We start from the raw sequence: 24,811 nt of genomic DNA, 5'->3' as shown, positions 1-24,811 counted from the left end.
AGGGGAGTTGCATACACCTGAACTAACTGAATATCCATTCCATGCTATGGCTAAGTAAACTTGTTTAGCTGTTATTTAAACATGTGAGTGTCTCATTCCATTCCAATTTTGAATCTGAACCATCTGAAAGGCCTGAATCAGGCTTGGCCCATCAAGTGGGTAACCAAAGCAATGCAATTACTAATCCATGGGAACATTGAGAACTTAGGAGAACATTTGGACATTCAGGTCATTCTTTCAATTTTTGTGATTATCATTTCAACTTGCATCTTCCATTATCCTAACTTATGAATCCGCCTAATAGATATCACTCTGTTTAAACAGAGAGAAGCTTTTAGAAGTGCTATCTCCTCATCCTAACCCCCATCAAAATTCTTGAACCGCTTCAGGCTATGTCATCCAATTTCAACAGACAGCTTATTAAGTTCCTACTGTGGACAAGGCACTGGAGAAAATACAAAAATGAAAAATAATCTAGTTAATTGGAAGAGGGGTGGGAGTCATGCCCTTTGACTGTGAACACAATTTTCTAATTGGCCTCTAGTTTGTATAAGTTAAAATATCTTTTAATATGCATTTTTAATTTTAAAAATCTTGAGATGTTTTCAAATATGCTTGCATATGGAAATGGGAAAGCTGTGGCAAACCTCACGTGAATTTGTCACACGTTGGCTGCAGGCCCTGTACTATTTAATTCTGATTAAATATGACTCCTTAATTTATGAGCCTGAATTGCTCATGTCATCCACTGTGTCTCTTTGGTCCTTCCAGTAACAATTTAAAAATAACTCAGCCATTATTACTTTGACAAAAATCAATAACTTGCTGCAAATCAGAGAAAGATGTAGAAAGATCTTGGATCAGCTAAACAGTAATCTGTATTACTGGGAAAAAAAAGGCTTATTTAATTAAGAAGATTACTGGTTTCCTTGCTTTAGTTGCAGGTATCATGACCCCTATCCCTGGAGGGCAGACAGAAAAATCAATCTTTTTTTCCAGGAAAGACAGTATTACTTTAAAGCTGCTTTTCAACTTTGTCTATCCAGATACTGTTCTGACCAATGAAAATCATTTTGCCAGGTCCCTGCCTCATGTAGATGCCCAAACACCTGCTTTCAAATTCTTATAATCGGTGAAATTACATAACCGACTAACCAGTTCAATCCTGATAGAAAAAGCTCCCTCCTACATACCCTCTGGACCCTAGATTTATCCTGTGTGGTTTTCTCAGTATTTCACTTATCTCATCATTCCATCACCTCAATTTCTCATCTTCCTATTAAGTCAGCACTTTCCCTGCCAGTGATAACTTTCCTTTAAACTAATTAGGAAATGGAAACATGAAAAGCCAACACTACCAAATCTTACATGGGTTTACATTTTAAGCTACTTATCTGGGGCCTCTCATTTTAGCACATTTGTAACTGGGAAGAAATGCGGGATTGCTATGGTGAATATAATTTATGTAATGTGAGGAGGGTGTTGAAGTAAGTAGACAGACTTGGAGTCAGGATGACCTGGGTTCAAATCTTGTCTCTGACACTTGGTTATATCCTGGGCCAGAGTCACACTGTTCATGAGTGCATAAGGAAGGATTTGATTCAGTTCTTCTGGACCCTGAGTTCAGCCCTCTGTTCACCTGGCCTCCTAAACAAGTCTCTTAGAGACACTAAAATTCTCATAGGAGAGTCTGCTCTTTCCTAATCCACCAATTTAATTCATTTCAATAAGTATTTGCTGAGCTCTTGAGGTCCTAACACTTTAATAAGCTTAAAAGTGCACTAAGACTTTTGGGATATACTGTATAGATGCTATAGGGAACCAAATCCTTCTTACACATTTTTCACAAAGAGTTGAGTTACCAGTGAAATCTTCAAAAAAAAAAAAATACAAGGAACTATGTAATCAAAATATTAAAATGTGATAAAGATAATGAGAGCTAAAGAAAGCATTAAGAAAAGGGTGATATTCATGTGGGCAGAAGAGTTTAAAAGTCTTTACATAGGTGGCAGAGCTTAAAATGGAACTTGAAGGCTAGGCAGGATTTGAATAGGTAAAAAAGCAATGTGAGCATTCTAGACATACTAATTTTTGAATGTGAGGGGAAGGGTGACATGATAAAATGGTACCTTGGGAAGATAGAACTGGCAGTAGTATGCAAGATGGAGGAGAATCAGGCTGTAATAATCCATGCATAACCTGAGGAGATTCTGTATTTGGGTGGTAGGAGTGGGAATAGGGACAAGAAGGAATTAGTCCAAGCTAAGTGGTTTTAAAGTATCTTGAAAAGAAATACAGTATAAAGGAAAGCATATTGGACTCAGAAGGCCAGGTTCAAGTCACACTAACTCTGGATTTCATTTTCCTCTCTTATAAGACTAGATGATCTCCAAAGGTACTTTCCTGTGCAACTACTCTATCATAATGTGCAAACCCTGCTCTTCTCTGAAGGAGACAAGGTAAAAGCTCAAATGCCAGCAACAAGAAAGGCCACTGTACTTTGATGACTGTTCCATGGAATGCTGAGGAAAAAAAAAATCAAAAGATGTTATCAGAAAGGGTATTAAGAATCAGTTTTTAAATCATTAATCAATTTTAATTTGATTATTAGTTCACTAAACGAAATTTCCCAATGACCAGTAAGTGAACATAGCACAGGAAGAGCTCAATCATTTAAGTTTTGACATTCTTGCTATAAAAAAAAAAAGACAGTTGCAGCTCAATGCAACAGGCATTCCTTGGAGATGCGAAGACATTAGTTGGCATAGTAGGCTTTATCATAAGCTCAAAGTCAACAAGAAACACTTCTTCATGGGATATTTGGTCATTCATCATGTACTACGATGTTGTTGCAAAATGGGCCCCACGAAGATAACTACAGCTTTTACATCATTCATTGCAAAAGGATAAAATCGTAGAAAAATTCTGGAGAACTTGGTAAAACCTTTCAAATATATATGGAAAAAGCGTGGTACAAGTATAAGGAATAAGAGGCCAAAGATTTGGTGACGACACAGGAGCCTCACACATATCTATGCTAACACACTTTTGAGAAAACAGTTGCTAGATGAGGCAAGTATTAAGTAACATAAAGAACAAAAAGGTTACATTTGAAGAGACAGAAAAAAGATTTGTTATTGATGTCTTCCCTAAGTCAGCTAATCTGTGTACAGCTAGACCACAAGTCAGGCTTGTGAGAGCTAAGAAAAAAATCAGTAAAAAACTAAGGACAGGGAAAAAAAAATAGCATGCAATGGAAACAACTGAACTACTTAAACAAGTGAAAATCAAAATTATTATAAGAACAGAAATGCCATCAAGTTGGTTCTAACATTGGCTAGAAACTTGACCAATGTAAATTAATTGCCAAAACAAGACCAGAAGAACCTGGAAAGTGCTTTAACTAGCATTTGACTTACTTGCCAAAAAGAAAGATGACTGCCAAAGGCCAACAGTGGGGCACACACATTAACTTTCAGTAAAATCTTAATGATGAACATGATCACCTCACACAGCAATCAACAGAGGGCAAAACCAGTTTCAACAAAGCTTTTTGTTCTCCCAAGCATATTTAAGGATAAAAACAGAAAGAAGACTACATACAAAAGAAAAAATGGAAAAAATCTGCAAAAATCATAATGAACTATTTTCTGCATTAATAGGAGTGGAACCACCACACTTGGACCTTAACATCTTGGTCCTGGATGTACTCATACTGGAAGCTGAAATAATATTGAAGGGAACAAAAATATGAAAAGCAGCCAGACTGAACAAAGTTTATATAGGGAAGACCTGTGTTGAAGATGACACAATTGTAAAAATGTTGAGACTCATATACCAGGTAGCTGAGGCAACCAAAGATAAGAAAAGCCTGGAGGGAAAATCTCAGACTTCATTAATACTTTAAAAAAAAAACGACCAAGAAATAAATAGATATTGACCCATATGACTACTCTCCCACCTACACCAAATCTTTCAGAGGCTTCTATACATGAATTGTTGGCATCCTGGATGAAGATATTAGTAGGGAACACAAAGGCTTTTGCCAGAAATACTGAACAATGGACCACCAATTTATAATTTCATAATTAACTGAAAGTTATAAAGAATATAATATCGCATTATGCTTACTATTAGTTGACTCAAAAAAAAAAACTCGAAAAAGGCATCTGATTCAGGATAATAAAACACTTTCTTAGAGATTTTTTTAATAAGGAGTCTCCCAACCATATATCAAACCCACTCAAGATTCCTTGGCATATATAATAGAAATAATCCTGTTCAATGAGCCACTGTCAGTAAACAACAGGTAAGGCATCAAACAAGAAAATGTATGCTTACCATAGGTATTTGCCATGATGGAGAAGGTCCAATAGACACTCCAGGTCAAAGAGGTATTCCTTCTTTGGACAGTGAGGTCCTCCAATTGTTCCTGTTTGTAGATGATATTGTACTTGTATTGCACTAGGCCCCAAAACCCCACTGATCATCATGGAAAATATTTATATGTGTCTATCCACAAAGGCAAGATCAAGTAGATGAAGACTATTGCCCAGATTTTAACAGTATGTACATCTGAGACAGACAGTAGAGATGGACAATTTGTTAGGCCCACCACTGAACAGAAAGAGACCAAGTTGGAAAGACTTCCCAGTCTGCAAACCCCAAAAGCAAAGTCCCATCTTTTTAATGCTAACATTCTATAGGTGTTGCTAAATGCCAGCAAGACATGAAACACAACTAGCTATGAAAAATTCAACTGAATTATACAAAAGGCAATGGAGAGCTGGCATGGTATGAGCAAGCTGCTATTTATAATCAATAAGGAACTTGGAAGAATAGGAGTAAAGAATATCATTATGGAATTATATAACAGGAAGGGAAAACAGCCCAGTTAAATGCTAAGAGTGAGGGGTGACCAGTGGTTTGCCAGCGTGCTCTACTGGTAACTTTCAGATATAAGGAGAAGGAGGTAAGGCCTCCAGCACATCAAGTGGAAGGCCCCTTGCTCTAAATTTATGGTAGGACAAAGACAAGAATCAAACAGGATGGCCAGGCATTGATGGGTTACAATCTGCATCACTGGAAGCTCCAAATCAATGAGATCACAAATTCACTTGAGTATCGGGAAGGGAGAAGATTTTCTTCCTCATTTTAACATCTACTTGGTATTTTATGTTATTTATTTTCAATGTATTTTATTTCTGCCTTAGATTATTAATTTGAGTTACCCTTTGTGAGACTTAATAAGTGACACAAGGCTGCAAAATGTCTTTTTTTAATGGATCCATGGATCCTAACATTTGGAACAGTTAAAAAAAACAACTATATACACCAGAAAGTGTAGCAATAATAGTAATTCAGTGTTAAGTCAGTCCTCCCAAAGTAGGAGGCAAACATGAAAGCAGAAAAGTAATACTACATTCATAGAGCAGTGAACACTGTTCTCTTCAAATGTGGATGTCAGCTTTACTGATCAGTCTCTGATGTTGTAGGTGTGACTTCTGCCAAAAGGGATGGAACCTCTGCTGGAACAGGTGTGGAATCTGTCTTTATGCCCTCTGTTGTTGTAGGGGTAGCCTGTGATGTTGTTTGGGCGGCCTCTGCCATTATGACAATAGCCTCAGCTGTTGTTGGGGTAGTCTCTGATGGTTGATGGACAGGTTCTACTTCAGTTTCCATTTCTGTTTCCTCATTTTGAACTGTATCACTTTCTTCTACCATAGCTGGTGGAGGCAGCAAAGCCTAATGAGAAAGAAGAAAATATTTTAGCATATCTACAAATTTCAAAAAACAAAAAGTCATTGTTTACACACCTTAGTCCCCACTGTTGCATTTTCTTCCCTGATTACAAATACTGTTTACTCCTTCTTCTGGTACCAAGTACCTAGGCTTCTCTGATCAGAAATATCAGAATCATAGAATACTAGATTTAGAGCTAGAGAGTCCTTAAAAGTCACCTAGTCAAACTCTCTCATTTTACAGATAAGGAAACTGAGGTTTAGAGAGGGGAAGTGATTTGTCTCAAGTCACAGGGACAGTAAGAAGCAGAAAAGGAATTCAAAGCCAGGTCACTGGACTTCAAACTCCAACCTCTTTCTATTCTACAAGTGTTGCCCCCAAGCAAACAAAACATACGTGAAGACAATACTGAATCTTCATAATGGAAGAGCACATAATGTAGTCATTTTATTCTCATGAATATTTGTGAATTGAAGCAGTAAGAAAGAAAGCAGCATCAATTATGGAGAAAGCACCAGACTGAAGAGTCAGGACACAGAGGTTTGGATCCTGGCTCTGACCTTATCTATTCAGTCACAGGCAAGGCACGTCACCTCAGTTTTTTCATCTGTAACAGAGGAGGATTACTTGACCTCAGAAGTGAGCAAAGCATTTTATAAACCACAATGGTCAACCTCTTTAGAGAGTGGGAAGAGGAAAGAGGGGCAAAGGGACAGAAGGAGCTACAGCAGCTTTTTCACATGGACATTATGAGGTCCAAGTGCTTTATCATCCCTAATAACCCAGTGCATTTCCTCAAAGAGACGTTAACACAATCCTTATGACTGAATCCCACCATCATCACTTTACATTGGGGGTTCTTAACCTGGCATTGCAAGGACCTCCAAGGGGTCTACGGATAGATTTCAATGGGAAAAAATATTAGAACTTTATTTTGCTAACATCTCACTGGAATTTAACATTTCTTTAATGGGTTCACCAGACTACCAAAGGAGTCCATAACCCAGAAAAAGTTAAGAACTTCTGCTTTACATTCACTGAAACGGTCATTTTTGTGGTCCTCAACAGAATTTGGCCATGTGGATGAGGGCAACAGGAATATGCACTTATACATTTTCTTTTTCAATTTAAACAGTGACCATGGTGGGGAGGGGGTGGGGAATTTGATCATAACAACTAAATGATAATAAAGGACTGGTCATTATGGATTCATACATATTAAGTTAAAAACCTAATAACAATGATACTTTGTACAGAACTTGGTTTAGTGGATAACAATTCAATTAAATATTGTTTCTAATTAATTTTTTACAATATAGAATAACTTCTCTTTTATAGACATCAAAACTGAAGCACAGAAAAGTAAGTTGAGTCACTAATGATCACAGACTGCCAATAACACATTTAAAAATGGTGCTATCCTTATCAAGGTCAATAGGGCCTGCTTTTGCAATTCTCATCCTCAAATATTCCAAAAGGCATGAAATTCTCATTAACAAAATCCCCAACATTCCCTGGCAAGTATTCATTTTTTTTATATGTTCTATATAGCCACATTTCCTTACTAGGAAAATCTACTTCCTAAGAATTTCTAAAAAAACAATCCTGAAGATTATCTTGACAGAGTGCAAAGGTGAGTTTGTTTAGTCAAAATGTACGTCTACTTTTTAAAAACTTCACCAAAAAAAAAAAAACAAAAAAAAAACGACCCAGTCCTCATGCAAGGAATTCTAATGATGTATTTTTTGTGAAAATACACCATATGGCTAATATTGCACTTCATCTTTTTACAAAGATATTTCCTCAGAGCTTTTTTTTGGGGGGGGGGGGTTACAGGGGGAGAAGAATACGAGCAGTATAGGCTTAGAAAAGTACACATTTAGAAAAGAACACTCACTGGCTCTGGAATCAGAGGACCTAAGTTCAAATCTCAGGGCGGCCACCTCCTGTATAACCTTGGGGAAGTAACCTCTCTGGGCCTATTTCCTCATTTGTAAAATGAGAAAGTTGTACTAAACAGTCTTTGGGGGTCCCTTCAGTTCTTGACTTTATTAATATTACTTGTGTAGGGACCTCTGAGAAGACATTCCCTCTCCCAATGCAGATCATCAACAGTTTAGCAATTGGCAGACTTCAAGAACTGCCTGGGGCACTGAGAGGTCCCATGGCCAGTTTTGTATGTCAGGAGGCTAGACTGGAAGCAAGTCTGACTCTGAGGCCAGCTATCAATATACTGTATCACGCATGGTCTACAGGGTTGTGAGCAAAATCAGATTTGTGCTTTGCAAACTACATAAACCCTCAAGTGCCATATAAATGTGAGTCAGTATCATTATGTTTAATTCTACTAATGTGTCATAAACATGGTGGGAGCTGGGGATGGTGAGGAGTCCAAATCCATGATTTCCTTGGTCTAGAAAACTGTAAGCGATGAAACCTGACCAGATAGTTTTAGAGTTACCTAGGGCACTGAGACATAAGGTGACTTGCCTAGTCAGCATGCATCAGAAGTGAGACTTTGATCCAAGTCTCCTTGGCCCTAAGGCCTGCTCTCCATTCATCATGGCACACAAAGCTTGTCCATGGGGTAGAGATACAATAATAATACTTTTAAAAACCCTTTGATCTCAAATAGTGAATTCAGAAGGTTCTCAAGGAAGGCATTAAGAATTATTATAAAGTATTCTTTATAAGAATATATACTTTTAATGAAGTATTATAAAGTAGTCTTTCTTTTAGATACTTGGAGGTATCTATTACCATAAATCTATTACAAAGAAATCTGCAATCTATTATTTCACTGAAACTTTCCTGGTTGAGAATCCTAAATGAACAGATGACCAAAACTTTACAGAACTAAAAAGTAACACTAGCCTGTGTGAATTCAGTTCTTTACTTGAAAGGATCTACAGAAATTTATTCTGCATAACACAAGACCCTTCTCTAAAGAAAAGCAGGCTCCCGTTACCTCACCTGATTATAATGATGTGAACTCTGGATCATAAGCATGTACATATTGTACACAAAGTTTGCCATCTGAGGCATATTTTTTATTATCTGCACAGGGTGAGATGGCTTGTCTCCATTCTGGAAAGGGAAGAAAAAGGAACATTAATAACAATAAGCAATAAAATGGACACAACAATGCCCCTTTACCCACTATATATGAGAATAGCATTAGCCTTCAGAGGGAATGAGAAAAAAGGTCAAAGTAAGGAGCTTAGAGTATCCACTAAGGGTCTTATGGGTAGTGACTAAAATTTAAAATTAGAAAGAGATTCAAAGAAAACTGCTCAATGGCTTTTCACATACTGTGAATCACTTTATTTTGTTTCACCCATAAAATAAAAATCATCATGAGTTTAAAATGGGTATTATGATAGAATCATTTGATTCCAAATGAATTCGAGCAAAAGAGAAAGAAGAAACCAAAAAAGGAGCAGAGAAATTTGAAAAGTGGGGTCAAACTCAAATAGAAACACGGCCATTAATCCAGGCAGGCTGCACTATTGGCTTAGTTTTAAAATGTAGTATTATCTATATTTTATTATACTTTTATTTATTTTGTTAAATATTTTCCCAATTACATTTTTATCTGATAGAGGCCACAGTTGAGTGTTGTGGGCCACATGTAGTCCATGACAGCTCTGACTTAACTCATACTAGACAAAACTCTACCATACTCTCCACTTTTCTATAAAGATTCACTAATAAGATCTAAATCAATTCTGTCATTTTAAAATGATGACCAAAGGAACCTCCTCTTATGCACTATATATAATATGCAAAAAAAAATAAAGGTAAAGTCAATTCAGGGAAAAGAAAGCACATCATTTTATAAGACTAATTCTAGTATCAGGGCAGTATTAGCATTTTGAGCTTCGGCAAGCTCTGGATGGACTATGTGACCTCTGAAATCCCTCCTAGTTCTAATTCTACAGGCCTATGCAGACTATCAAATATTCAGGGAAAATAAGCGCTATGAATATAACAAAAACAACTTATAAATAATTCAGAGCATGTCAAAGTGGGAATATTTATCAAATTCAACGACATTTCTCAGAATTGCCAGGGGTGCACGGTTATTCAGCACATTAGCAGGCATTCTTTTGATTGAAGATCATTTTCTGCTCTGGGCACCATATCTCATATGAAAAGAGCACTTAAGTTATTTACTAGGTGCTCTGCTTCAGGCAGTCTTCAAAAAAAGGCAATTAAAAAAATAAAAGGATCATACCAATATAATTACAGAAATATAATTCAAACTTAAGGAATAAATGGACCATACCATTTGTTCCTCTTTTCCTCCTTGTGCAACTCTATTTAGAACCAACACCTTTTTGCACACGCTCATTCCCCATCAGGAATGCCCTCCCATAATTCATGCCCCAGATCAAAAGTCACTTCTTTCTAGGAAGTCTCTTATGTATTCATCTATTACACTCCCATCACTCCTACCTTCTTCTCTACACTCACATACTATACATTTACATGGCACTCATGGGTTAAAATGGTATTTGCTGTCTGAGGGTAGAAATTTGCCAACCACATTAGAAGATGAGCTCTTCGGGGATGAGAGGTGACTTGTGTTTTTTTACTATCATCTCAAAGCATTTACTTGATTGTTCTCCTCACAAATAGTGTTCTCAAGAGGGAAAGTGGGGAAGAAAAATCTATGTATGTCCCTTAGAATACTGAATAACCTAAGTCAGTAACAAAATAATTCATATACCTTTCTGGTGGTAGGGAAATGCTCTGTGGGAATTATTTGTAAATGAAGTGGGCGGGCTGTAAGCTGGTTAAAAGCTGGAGTTAGTTCGAAGCAGTTCTGGAAGAGGGACACTCTTGCAAAGATATAAAGTCCAAGTCTGGCTCTCGACATGGCCACCACTAAACGACGAACATCTCTTTGGAAAACGGAGAAAAGAATGAATACATTTCAATTTTATTGCTATATTTTCATGTGTGACTTCTTAACATTTCACCTACAATCCTTCTCATCAGGCATAGCAAAACCTGTCACTGAACTCTAGTGAAGAAAATGTCACAGTGCTGCACAGCCAATCACATTTTAAATAAAGTCATGAACTAAGCAAGACAAGTAAGTTAGTGTTATTGAGTTCTATCTATAGGGAATAAATCAGGCTGCTTAATCAGAGAAATAAATCTTTTCACTAATACAAAAGTCAAAGTAACTGGACCATATCATGACAAAACCATACAATTTAGTTTGCAATGACCCATCCGTACGGTCCCCATGAGTGATTCAAACATGCTGCCAATTCACAATGGTCAGCTCAAAGGTCTGGCCATGCTGTGACCCATCTGTGTGTAGACACAGCCTAGCTCTTATTTCCTTAACAACCAGTGATGACATTTCAAATTCTAAACATAAATTTCGGAAGGTCTATGAATTATCTTTAATTTATAAAATGAAAAATAAAACACAGTTCACATAAGCTCATCTACCATATTACAACAGATCAACATTCCCTACTACACAAGCTTTTGTTTTGATTGGAAGAAACCATTTTGGTTTCAACAACAAAGGACAATTTGGTGGGCCCCCATTTTCAAACGGTAAATTGAAAGTCAGAGATATTTGCAATTGTGCTTTTGTAGGATTTTTAAAATATCTGGTCAAACTCCAATTTTCCACTACTTTTCTGATGACTACTTACATTTTTGAGTACCTTGGAAAGATGAGATTAGACTTTTTTTTTTTTTTTTGCTTTTTGGTGAGGTAATCGGGCTTAAGTGACTTGCCCAGAGTCACATAGCTAATAAGTGTTATGTGTCTGAGGCTGGATTTTAACTCGGGTACTCCTGACTCCAAGGCCGGAGCTCTGTCCACTGCACCACCTAGCTGCCCCTGAAGATTAGATCTCTTAAAGAACATGTCTGACACATTAAATTCTGTAACCTGAAATTATTATAATAAGGGAAATAGTATAAGCTGGTTAAAACTTCATATCACAGTATGTTAGTGGCCTATATCAGAAAAGGGTAGGTAAAAATGTCCCCATTTGTTACCCACATATCCAGAAGCATCTGGCCACATTTTCAACTGAACAAAAACCGGAGAAAATCCTATCTTAATTTATCATATTCTAGGCTTTGTCTAACAACTTATGTAGTTAAAGCATTGCTTAGACCTGGAAGAAAAGGGGGAGAATAGAACTTCTAACAACTTATGACTAGTCAGGAATAGTTTCATTATTTTTCATTCTTTTTACCTCCTTCTAAGTACCTTTACCATGTAAGTAAGAGAAGCTCTAGGTAGGCAATCACAATTCAAAATAAAAATTAAAAAATCATCATAGCAATCCTATTCACTTATTTACCCTGACAGGCATAATTTTGGAATGGGGGACCTGAGACAATACACAGTTGGGCCTGCACTAAATGTAGTTACCTGTTGTGGACATACACCAAAAATACTGTTTAAAGACCAAGGTTAACCAGAATACATGGAACTACCTAATACTATTTTACAGCCAGGAAAGTGGCCACTATTAACCACTTTCCTAGTCTTCAAACAAGTCATTAAAGTCATTTTAGCTCTACAGGAGAGGCAAGTAACAAACCACCACTCTGGTATAATTCCAATACATGAGTCATCATGAAAAAGTCTCACTATTTTACTCTGGGCCAACCACTTCTATTTAAAGCTGCTTGGTCCCTCCAAATGAATTTAAGGGCCTGAACAATGGATGTTGGGAAAGCAGCCAGAATTCCCTACTTCTCTGGCTTACAAAGAGCACCATCCAGGCTTAGAACAGGTTTTTGGAAAAGAAAATAGTACAAGGTGGGGTGCCATCCCTTTAGCTTACCATGTGCGTCCTAGGATGAAGAAGAAGATGATATCACAGTGAGGGTCAAAGAGTGGGGTAAAAAGGAGCTAGGTCTCTTCATTTTATTTCAGAGGGTAATTTTTTTTAGTCTTACAACAATTACATAAGCGTATTTTTCCTCCTTGTATGTCAAAGATATAGAGTCAGACATATAATACATTATTTGGTTCACTGATGGACTGTTATTAAATTTGGTAAAAATTAATTTCTTCCCAGTGACTAGCTAATTGTTTTTCTTTGGCTTCAAGTTTCATATTCAGTTTCTAAACTGAAAAAGTTTTACTGAAAGTTCATGGAATATGGTGACCAATCTAGCAGTGACAACTAGAAAAATGAAATCATGAATTCCAGTCTAACATATTTTCTTTTATATACTGACAGCAAAAAGGAAAAGAGAAAGTTGGCCATTCAAAAGAACATTTCAGCAGATTCTCTGATTCATCGTCCATTATTTAAGACTAGGATTTAGTGTATGCTGATATTTAATATAAGAAAAAACTGAAATCACATCTTTTAAAGCCTTTGATAGCAATCATGTTCATTAGTGCCTTTCCTGAGAAAGTAGGTAAGAAATATAAGGCAGGGGAGCTGGAAGTTAGGGAAGAGTCTAAAGAGATTAATTTACAATACAAAGGAACTAATGTTTATTCTGTTAAGAGCCTCAGAGAACTGTGGCAAAGAAAAAAAATAGAGGTAAGTCCATTCAGATCTCAGTCAACAAGTTCCCCCTACTTAAAGCAGCATGAAATACACACACACACACACACACACACACACACACACACACACACACGGTGGTCTGATATATCCCCATGAAAAATAAAACCAGGAACAACCTGTGTTTAAAAATAGTAAGGACTTGAAGCAATTTCTTGAAACATAGCATTTACTTACCCTTACATAAAATGTTATCAGACTAATGGGACCTGATTACTAGGTTAAGCCCCAAACAGATCTTGACTACAGTGGTAACTCTATGGGAGCTTGATTTTATTTTTAAGTATGGGCATTTATCATCCATCAGACAAAATAATAAAAAGAATTCTTATAGTTTTACTGGTAAGTCATTTGATATGGAGGTTTACATAAAACTAAACTGCTGCCTAATAATAAGAAGATGTTCTACCCATAAATCTCTAACACATAAATACATCACAATAAATGACAAAAATAGATTATGGTTTGTTTTGACAATTCTTAATCCTAGGAAGGCAAATGGCTCCTTTATCCTTTAACACTGAAGCTGAAATATTCTGGGGGAAAAGTGAGGAACCAACGCCAACCACAACTCACACGTACAATTAAAAACTTTCATAAACAGATTATTTTTTCATCACTCAACTCCTTTAAATTCTGGAACTATTATCAAACTTGTAACTGATTTGAGATGGATATTTAAGGATATTCTGACAGAATCCAAATATATATTTATATTATATAATAATGCATTGGTAAGTACCAAGAGACTGGGCAGGTGCAAACCAATAGCTACATGAGGAATCTTATTTTAATGCATTTCAATAACTAGGACTAAAGCTTATTATCACATTTAAGTGTGCAATTCTAACACCATTTTTATCTTTTAATATATAACAATAAAATTATCCAACTAGAAAAGTTCACAAAAGGCATCAATGCAGTAGAAATATATTCTTAATACCTTAATGAGATTATTTTCTTACATACCTCAGGTGGCCCACTGCTCTAGTTCGTACTAGAGAAAGAAGAATATAATCGTTTTGTTGACCTTGAAATCTGTCAACTGTTGTCACCTAGAAATGGGAAAGCAACAAGTATTTTTCAAAACCATATTGGAAATCACATAATTTCTTCAGATCTTTAGCACATATGATCAATAAAAATATCCTATATACTTTAACCAAGACCTGGGATGGGCAGAATCAGCGAAGCCAAGGAACACTGTGAATATGAAGAATGATACATTGCTTAAAGAAAGCCCTAGTTCTTATTCTATTGCTTTCTGAGGGTTTTGCCTGGTTTCTTTGATTCTAATAGAATACATTAATACTATGCTGTCTGGAGCCCAAGGAAGACTGGCATAAGAGTTTACTGCATTAATGTTAAAAAAAAAAAAAACATTCCAGATATACAGTATTATGGATATGCTTCACTTCAACAATATAACAAACTAAAAGCCTGCTTGCTGGTTTTCCATCATTGTCCAAGTCAAATCCAGATGGCTAATCCTAATCTAAATGTTTATATTTAGTACAGTATCTCCACTGTTTCTATTATTCCTCTATAAGCTTAAAACTAACACTCTCTTTAAAATTTTCATCATTTCCCTCAATTCTATTTATGTCCACATTTGTCCAGGGCCCAGAACCTATTTCTCAATCTTTAAAACATTTGGCTTTCCTTCATTCATTTCTTATTTTGAAAAGTAAGCCATCATCAGGCTATCTGAAAGTCAAATCATTTTCAACTAGGATATCTAACTAAGAAGCAGTGTTACAAACTCTAAGCTCTTGTCCATTTTTTAAAATAAGAAAGGTAAGCCTGCTTATGCCTTGAAGATACCAAAATGAGCATACTATTAAGTAATCATTATTACACTAAAATTTGAGTGATCCAAACTCTTACAATTTATAGTTTCCCTTCTACAATTACATTATAAGAATTAACATACAGATAAAGAAGATTTAACCAAAATAGTTCTCTGAATTATGTTTTGTTTAACAGGCCATGTCAGACTGAGTAGTAAAGAGCCAGAAATTATCCCATATGTAGGTACTGATTTATGATTGAGACCTGTTTAAAACTGTCCTTTCTACAACGTGAGAATAAAACTTTCTTTCTAGGGATATGACATGAACTAATTAATAACTACAACCTGCTTTGGAAATGTAAACAGCTGGGGGTAGAGCCAAGATGACAGAGAAAAGACAGGGACTCACCTGAGCTCTCCCCAAAACCCCTCCCAAACAACTTTAAATAATGACTCAGAACGAATTTTAGAGGGGCAGAACCCACAAAAGGACAGGGTGAAATAATTTTACAACCCAAGACAACTTAGAAGGTTGGCAGGACAGGTCTGTTACACTAGGGTGAAAGTAAAGCACAGTCCTACGTAGGCTATGCCCCAGCAAACCAGCAATAGGCCTGGTGGGGCAAGACGATGACGACAACTGAATCAGCAATAGCAAGTGGTAGTTTCTGAACCTCTCAGCCCACAGAGGGAAAGGGGCTTAGACAACTGGTCAGAAGGAGATTATAGTGGTCCCTTTGCTAGCACCAGGGGCAGGACTCTGTTCCATTGCCCATACTTAAATACAGGTCACTGTCCTGGGGCTTAATCCCAGGGCAAGGAGGAGCACAAGCACAAGGAGGAGCTTGTGGCCACAGGGAAGCTAGGACCCTATTCACAGGTACAGGGCAGAAGAGAGTGCTTGTGGTTTCTCACAGACCAGAAGAGTAGTAAACACACTTCTCCCTAGATCATACCACCTTGGAAGAACCAAAAACTTAAAGTTCCCCAGAATCATCTCTGAAAACAGCTGTATAAAAAACTTGAAGTCTGGAACAGTGCTCCCTTCACCCACTTTAGCATAGAGTTAAAAGTCAAGAATTAGGCTGGAAAAATAAACAAATAACAGAAAAAAATCCTGACTATAGAAAATTACTAGGATCACACAGAAGATCAAAACACAAACTCAGAAGACAACAAAGTCAAAACTGCTATATCCAAAGCTTCAAAGAAAAATATGAATTGGTCTCAGGCCATGGAAGAGGTCAAAAAGAATTTTAAAAATGAAGTAAGAGAGGTGGAGGAAAAACTGGGAAAAGAAAAAAGAGTGATGCAAGAAAATCATGAAAAAAGAGTCAGTAGCTTGGTAAAGAAGGAACAAAAAAATTTTAAAAACAGAACAGGCCAAATGGTAAAAGAAGCACAAAAATTCAATGGAGAAGAATGTCTTGAAAAGCAGAATTGGCCAAATGGAAAAAGAAGTATAAAAATTCACTGAAGAAAAAACTCCTAGCCAATGGAAAAAGAGGTACAAAAGCTCACTGAAGAAAATAATTCCTTAAAAATTAGAATTGGACAAGTGGAAACTAATGACTTTGTGAAACATGAAGAAGTAATCAAACAAAATGAAAAGAAGGAAAAATACAAGAAAATGTGAAACACCTGACTGGAAAAATAACTGACCTAGAAAACAGATCCAGGAGAGATAATTTAAGAATTATTGGACTACCTGAAAACCATGATCAAAAAAAGAGCCTAGACATTATCTTTCAAGAAATTATCAAGGAAAACTGCCCTGATATTCTTGAACCCAGAGGGGAAAACAGAAATTAAAGAATCCACTGATCACTTCCTATAAGAGATCCCAAAATAAAAACTCCCAGGAATATTATAGCCAAATTCCAGAGCTCCCAGGGCAAGGAGAAAATATTGCAAGCAACCAAAAAGAAACAATTAAAATATTGTGGGGCCACAGGATAACACAAGGATAACATCAGGATAACACAAGATTTAACAATTTTTACATTAAAGGACTGAAGGGCTTGGAATATGATAATCTGAAGGGCAAAAAAGTTGGAATTACAACCAAGAATCACCTACCAAACAAAGCTAAGTATAATCCTTCAGGGGAATATAAATAGATATTCAATGAAATAGAGGACTTACAAGCATTCCTGATGAAAAGACCAGAGCTGAATAGAAAATCTGATTTTCAAATACAAGACTCAAGAGAAGCATAAAAAGGTAAACAGGAAAGAGATCAATAAGGTTAAACTGTTCACACTCTTACATGGGAAAATGATACTTGTAACTCCTAAAAACTTTCTCGTTATTAGGGCAGTTAAAAGGAGACAAAGGGCCCAGGTGTAAGTTGAATATGATGGGATGATTATCTAAAAAAAGTAAAATAAAATTAAGGGGTAAGAAAGAGGAATACACTCGGAGAAGGGGACAACAGCAGCAGCACCTGACAGAAGGGAGGGTGGATTGGGAGAGGTAAAAGTTAAAAGCAAAACACTTTAGAGAATAGACAGGGTGAAAGGAGAGAGGAGGATAAATGGGAAAATAGAAGAAAATACATAATTAATTAGTAATCATAACTATGAAAAAAATTTTGGGGCAAGTTTTTCGGATAAAGACTCTATTTCTCAAATATATATAGAGAGAACTGAGTCAAATTTATAGAAATAAGAGCTATTCCTCAATTGATAAATGGTCAAAGGAGATGAACAGGCAGTTTTCAGACAAAGAAATCAAAGGCATCTACAGTCATATGAAAAAATGCTCTAAATCACTAAAGATTAGAGAAATGCAAATAAAAACAACTCTGAGCTACCACCACACACCTATCAGGTTGGCTAATATGGAAAATGAAATGAAAATATGGAAAGTGACAAATACTGGAGAAGTAGGAAAATTGAGACACTAACACACAGTTGGTGAAGTTGTATACTGATTTAACCATTCAGAAGAACAATGTGGAACTATGCCCAATAGGCTATAAAAAGTAATACCACTAACTAGGTTTATATCGCAAACAAATAAAAAACAAAAAAAAATACAAAAATATTTATAGCATCTCTTTTAGAGGTGGCAAAGAACTGAAAAGTGAGAAGATGTCTATCAATTGAGGAATGGCTAAACAAGTTGTATATGATTGTGATGGAATACTATTGTGCTATAAGAAATGAGCAGGATGGGAGGCGGAGCCAAGATGGTGGAGGGAAAGCAGTGACTTGCTAGAGCTCTCCCCCAAACCCCTCCAAATACCTATAAAAAATGGCTCTAAACAAATTCTAAAGCAGTAGAACCCACAAAAAAACAGAGTAAAACAAATTTCCAGCCCAAGACAACCCGTATGGCTGATCGGAAAGGTCTATCGCGCCAGGCTGGGAGAGGAGCGCAGTTCGGCGTGGGTGCGCAGGCCGCAGCAACCCTGGAGCAAGCTTCAGAGGACTGAATCACAGGCAGCTGTGGCAGTTTCCAGACTTCTCAACCCAGGAACGCCAAAGGCAACTTAGAAGGTCAGTAGGAAAAGTCTGTTACTGGGGTGAGAGAAGAAGCTAGGTTTCAGCTGCAAGTCCAGAGCGTGCCCTAGGGGCAGCAGCTGCGTTCTGAGCTGCCGGCCCACAGACTGAGGTGGAATCCAGTGGCTGATCAGAGGGGGATTGCAAGGATCTCTTTGCCAGTACTGAGGCAGGAATCTCTTGCTTTGCCCATGCTTGGATCTGAGTCACAGTTCTGAGGGGCGATCCTGGGATGAGGAAGAGTGCTGGCGCGGTGAAGCTTGTTGTGGCGGTGGAGAGGAAACACCTCACCCCTTATCATACCACCTTGGAAGACCTGACGCTTTTCAGGTCCCTAGAAGTATCTCTGAAAACAGCTGTACAAACCCCTGAAGCTTGGGACAGTACATTCTCCACATTGGAAACAGACTCTTACCTTAACAAAGAGTTTAAAACTCAAGTAACTGGTTGGGACCATGAGCAAGCAGCGCAAAAAGAGTCAGACTATATTATCTTACTTTGGTGACAAAGAAGATCAAAACATACAACCAGAAGAAGAAAACAAAGTCAAAGCTCCTACATCCAAAACTTCCAAGAAAAATATGAATCACTCCCAGGCCTTGAAAGAGCTCAAAAGGGATTTTGAGAAGCAAGTTAAGAGAAGTAGAGGAAAAACTGAGAGTGATGCAAGAAAATCATGAAAAACAAGTCAACAGCTTGCTAAAGGAGACCCAAAAAAATACTGAAGAAAATAACACCTTAAAAAATAGCCTAACCCAAGTGGCAAAAGAGGTCCAAAAAGCCAATGAAGAGAAGAATGTCCTAAAGAGCAAAACTGGACAAATGGAAAAGGAAGTCCAAAAGATTACTGAAGAAAATACTTCCTTAAAAATTAGAATAGAGCAATTGGAAGCTAATGACTTTATGAGAGATCAAGACACTGTAAAACAAATCCAAAAGAATGAAAAATTAGAAAACAATGTGAAATATCTCATTGGAAAAACAACTGACCTGGAAAATAGATCCAGGAGAGAGAATTTAAAAATTATTGGACTATCTGAAAGCCATGATCAAAAAAAGAGCCTAGACATCATCTTTCAAGAAATGATCAAGGAAAACTGCCCTGATATTTTAGAACCAGAGGGCAAAATAGAAATTGAAAGAATCCACCAATCTCCTCCTGAAAGAGATCCCCAAAGGAAAACTCCTAGGAATATTGTAGCCAAATTCCAGAGCTCCCAGGTCAAGAGGAAAATATTACAAGCAGCCAGAAAGAAACAATTCAAGTATTGTGGAAACACAATCAGGATAACATAAGATTTAGCTGCTTCTACATTACGGGACTGCAGGGCATGGCATATAATATTCCAGAGGGCAAAGGAGAGAGGATTACAACCAAGAGTCACCTACCCAGCAAAACTGAGTATAATCCTTCAGGGGAAAAAATAGTCATTCAGTGAAATAGAGGACTTTCAAACATTCTTGATGAAAAGACCAGAGCTGAATAGAAAATTTGACTTTCCAATACAAGACTCAAGTGGACATGAAGAGAAATCATAAGAGACTTATTAAGGTTGAACTGTTTACATTCCTGCATGGAAAGATGATATTTGTAACTCAGGAGACCTTTTTCAGTATTAGGGTAGTTGGAGGGAAAAAATTATATGTATATATAGATAGATAGACAGATAGATAGATAGATAGATAGATAGATAGAGGGCACAGGGTGAGTTCAACATGAAAGGGTCATATCTGGAGAATAAAATTAAGGGGTGAGAGGATTATACTAGGAGAAGGAGAAAGGGAAATGCAGAATGGGGTAAATTATCTCACAAAAAAAAAAACAGAAAAGAAAAGGCTCTTACAGTGGAGGGGAACTGGGGGAAGGTGAGAGGGAATGAGTGAATCTTGCTCTCACAGGATTTGACTTAAGGAGGGAATAACATACACACTCAATTGGAAATGGAAATCTGTCTTACCCTACAGGAAAATAGGAGGGGAGGGGACAAGAGAGTAGGGGGATGATAGAGAGGAGGGCAGATTGGGAAAGGGGGTAATCAGAAGCAAATACTTCTGAGGAGGGACAGGGTCAAAAGAAAGAATAGAATAATTGGGGGGGGCGGGATAGGATCAAGGGAAGTAGAGTTAGCTTTTCACAGCATGTCTACTATGGAAGTGTTTTGCATAACTGCACATGTATAGTCTGCCTTTTCAATGAGGGTGGGTGGGGAGGGAGGAAGGGAGAAAATTTGGAACCCAAAATTTTAAAAACACATGTTTAAAAAAAATGTTTTTACATGCAACTGGGAAATAAGAAATACAGGAAATGGGGTACAGAAATCTATCCTGCCCTACAGGAAAATAGAAGGGGAAGGGGGGTAGAGATAGCAGGGAAAGCAGACTAGGGAAAGGGGTATTCAGAATGCATGCCACCTTGTGGTGGGGGGAGGGGGAGATGGGGTGAAAATTTGGAACTCAAAATCTTATGGAAGTAAATGTTGAAAACTAAAAATAAAAATTAAAAACAAAAACAAAAACAAAAAAAAAAGAAAGAAATGAGCAGGATGGTTTCAAAAAAACCTGGAAAGACTTACATGAATTGATGCAAAGTAAAATGAGCAGAACAAGAACACTGTATACAGTAACAGCAATTTTATGATGATCAACTGTGAATGACTTAGCTCTTCTCAGCAATACAATGATCCAAGACAATTCTGAAAGACTTTTGATGAAAAATACTCCAAAGAAAGAACTAACGGAATCTGAATGCAGATCAAAGCACACTTCTTTACTTTCTTTATTTTTCTTGTTTTTCTCTTTTGTCTGTGTTTTCTTTCACAACATGAATAACATGGAAATATGTTTTGCATGACTGCATGTGTATAACCTGTACCAAAATGCTTGTCTTCTTAATCAGGGTGAGGGTGGGGAGAAGGGTGAAAATTTGGAAACTCAAAAATTTTAAAAAACAAATGTTAAAAATTATTTTTCTTCTAATTAGGGAAAAATTAAAATGTTAATTTTTTAAAAAGGAAAAAGAAAATATCTAAATACAATCCTTACATCCTTATCATGTCAGATTAACTCTTCAATTATACTGTATTTCTGGTTTCCTTCTTCCTTCAACCTACACAGCCCTTATCTAGAAGTCAGGGATCATCATAATTAGCTAGTGGTAACTCATCTCATCCTATGAGATGTAAAATAAATAAAATGGTTCAAAGGTAACCATGCCATCAAAGGTAACCATGTCACCAAACATCTTATTAGGAAAAAAGTCTTATTCTTAGAAGTCAAAAACACTTGCCCCAAAAGTACAAAATTTGATAATTTTCCTGCAAAGAAGATGAATACATAAACTTAGTTCATCAACAGTTACAAAACATAAGAAATGGGCGTTTCTAACATCCTCCCAAACAAAACTTCAATTTAGTAATGTACAAAAGAGGATTGTGAAAAAATTATCAATTATTCCTTCTCTGGGGGTAGAAAGTTGGGAAGAAAGAGGTGTTCACAAATCAGTTATGTGTAAATCCTTTTTACTCATTAATAAGACCAAGGAGAGAAAAAGAATGCAAAGGAAATCAACTGGAACAATATGAATTCATTCTTAATTAAGCAACATTTCTGAGCATTTCTCCCATCTACTCCACATATATACAAATTTCCCCAACATGATGGCTGGAGCTCTTATTTCCTTAATGGAAAATTACCTTATTTGGCCTTCCAATCAATGGGTTGCTCCCACAACGCTGATTAATTATATCCCGAATGAGATGCTTCTGTCCATTATATGTTGTTAGAATACTGATCTTATCTGCAGGATAACCAAGTAGGCACATGTACATAAAAAGTGCCACTACATATTCTGCCTCCCCAAGATTCTGCAAAGCAAATAAATCCAGTCATGAATTAATTTCTTTCTTATTTTTAAACTTTTTGGAATAACAGACTAATTCCATATAACATACTCAGAAGAACTTAAGAAATGAGAATTAATCAACTGGTCAGTAAAGCCTTTTGTGAAACTGAGGAATAACCTTACTCAAAGGATTGGATCATAGATTCTGAACTTGAAGGAAACTCTGACATCATTTAGTATATCCCCTCATTGAAGACATCAAAGAACTAAGGCCTAAAGGTGTTATGTGATATGCCCAAATTCACACAGAAAGTAAAGAACAGAGCTAGCATTCAAATCCTAGTCCCCTGACATCAAAGCTAACACTCATTACAATATTTTGTATTCTCAAAGAGATCACTTAATCTAAAACATAAATGGTTAGAGATGTCTGCTACTGCATCTCCAGCACATGGTCATTCAGCCTCTATTTGAAGAACCTTCAACAAACAGGCAGGTTGAATGGATGAATGAATGAATGAATGAAGAGCATTTAATACATACTTACTAGGTACAATGAACTGTGTTAAGTGTAAGGGATACAAACAGTAGTTCCTTGTGAAAACTACACAAACAATACCAGCATATGTGTACTGTTTGTTACTCTGTATTTGGAGACACTAACTTACAGGAAGAAAGCATTGCAATCAGTCTTTCTGCTTTAGTATATATTTACTCTTATTTTAACTACATAGTGTTTGATCATTAAAGAACCTTGCTCTTTAAATAAAATTTCTTATCACTTCTAACAAACAAACAAAAAAAAAGTAGTTTCTCTACTTTTAGACAACTCTGATTGGTAACAAGTTTTTCCATATTTCACCTCAAATTCCGACCCTCTGCAATTCCTCCTTTTGCCTCTCCCACAACTCTTAGAATTCAGACTTTGGGGAAAGAAGCTGAACAAGGTCACTCACTCTTTTCATAACAGACCTTTGGATAATCAGAGCCTATTATCATAGCCTCTGTAAGTATTTTCTTCTACAGGATAAGTATCTCTAGCTCCTTCAATGTGGCCTTATATATTCTAGCCAGACGTCTGCTAAATTAAAACATATAGCCATTATGGTAGATAAAAATAAGCCAAAGTATATTGCCAACAATGATCTGCAAACAACAAATGGTGTAAAGGATATAATCAAGGGCATTCTTGATCAGAAAAGGTAGGCCAGTCATGTAGCAGAAGGGATGAGAGATGGACAGAACAGGTATTAATGCCATTATCCATAAGATATTAAAAGACTCAGCATATAAAGTATGATTTTCATGATTAGCAAGAGTGCTCACATCATCGTGACCATGGATTCATCAACGTTTAATACTGTTTCTTATACACAATAGTCACTTAATAATATTCGCTGAATGGGGGCAGCTAGGTGGTGCAGTGGATAAAGCACCAGCCCTGGATTCAGAAGGACCTGAGTTCAAATCCGGCCTCAGACACATAACACTTACTAGCTGTGTGACCTGGGCAAGTCACTTAACCCCATTGCCTAGCCAAAAAAAAATGTTTAATAATATTTGCTGAAAGCAACTGAGTAAATCACTTGGCATTTTCAAAAGGGTTTGTGTGGGTAATATTAAAATAAAGATATGACAATAATACCTAATGGTCCTAGTAACACACTAATTAACAGAGATGCTAATACTACAATACTACAGTACATTGTTACTGTGAGTATGGTAAAGCCTAATATTGCTTTGGGTCAAAAATGAGGCGGGGCTGTCAAATAATGAAAAAAAACCTTTTTTCTCTTGTGGGTCATAAATTGACCCTAAAGACAATTCAAAAAAGTGAAATTCCAAAAGTATTTACATAATTAGAGCATTATTAAACAACTATATAGTATCCAGAGAAGACTACTCTGAAGAACAATATTCATTTAAATGTATAAATTCTGGTATATTTGCTTTAAAAAGATATTTTTTAATATTTACAGTGTATGTTTTTTCAGCATCTTAAGATGAAAATTAAATTTTCCACATTATTCTAAGAGCCAAACAACTAAAATAAAATGAGAAAACCTATTCATGAGCTTTGGATTTATATATGTGTATGTGTTGTGTAAATTTAGCATAGTGACACAGAAGGGAATTCTCAAACCATAGTGTTTTTCCTTTACAACTTACTATTCTTTAATACTTCCTATCTTCTGTATCAGAAATACATACTTACATGAAATACAGAGAGAGAAAATATCCAAAGTTTACATTATGCTTTAAAGCCTATAAAAGGTTTTCCATATATTATTTCATCTGCGGTCCTCAACAATCCCACAAAATAGATACTCCAGTGAGTATTAATTACTCACTCAGCAAA

At 36.5% G+C, this 24,811-nt stretch overlaps 1 protein-coding gene across 1 annotated transcript in view; it reads right to left on the bottom strand.

Annotated features, from left to right (window-relative positions):
* Positions 1 to 5,262: 5,262 nt before the first annotated feature.
* AQR (aquarius intron-binding spliceosomal factor) overlaps positions 5,263 to 24,811 on the bottom strand; it is a 109,409-nt gene continuing 89,860 nt past the window's right edge. Inside the window, exons 31-35 of the mRNA XM_027870100.1 lie at positions 22,304 to 22,474; positions 14,283 to 14,368; positions 10,475 to 10,649; positions 8,716 to 8,829; positions 5,263 to 5,745 (exon numbers count right to left, since the gene is read on the bottom strand). Of these exons, the coding sequence (XP_027725901.1) occupies positions 5,470 to 5,745; positions 8,716 to 8,829; positions 10,475 to 10,649; positions 14,283 to 14,368; positions 22,304 to 22,474 (822 nt within the window). The 3' untranslated portion in view covers positions 5,263 to 5,469. The remainder of the gene's footprint in view (positions 5,746 to 8,715; positions 8,830 to 10,474; positions 10,650 to 14,282; positions 14,369 to 22,303; positions 22,475 to 24,811) is intronic.

Source organism: Vombatus ursinus, unplaced genomic scaffold (assembly GCF_900497805.2).
Source record: "Vombatus ursinus unplaced genomic scaffold, bare-nosed wombat genome assembly UNPS02014794.1, whole genome shotgun sequence".
Taxonomy (NCBI): domain Eukaryota; kingdom Metazoa; phylum Chordata; class Mammalia; order Diprotodontia; family Vombatidae; genus Vombatus; species Vombatus ursinus.
This window is presented reverse-complemented; position numbering and strand designations above follow the sequence as displayed.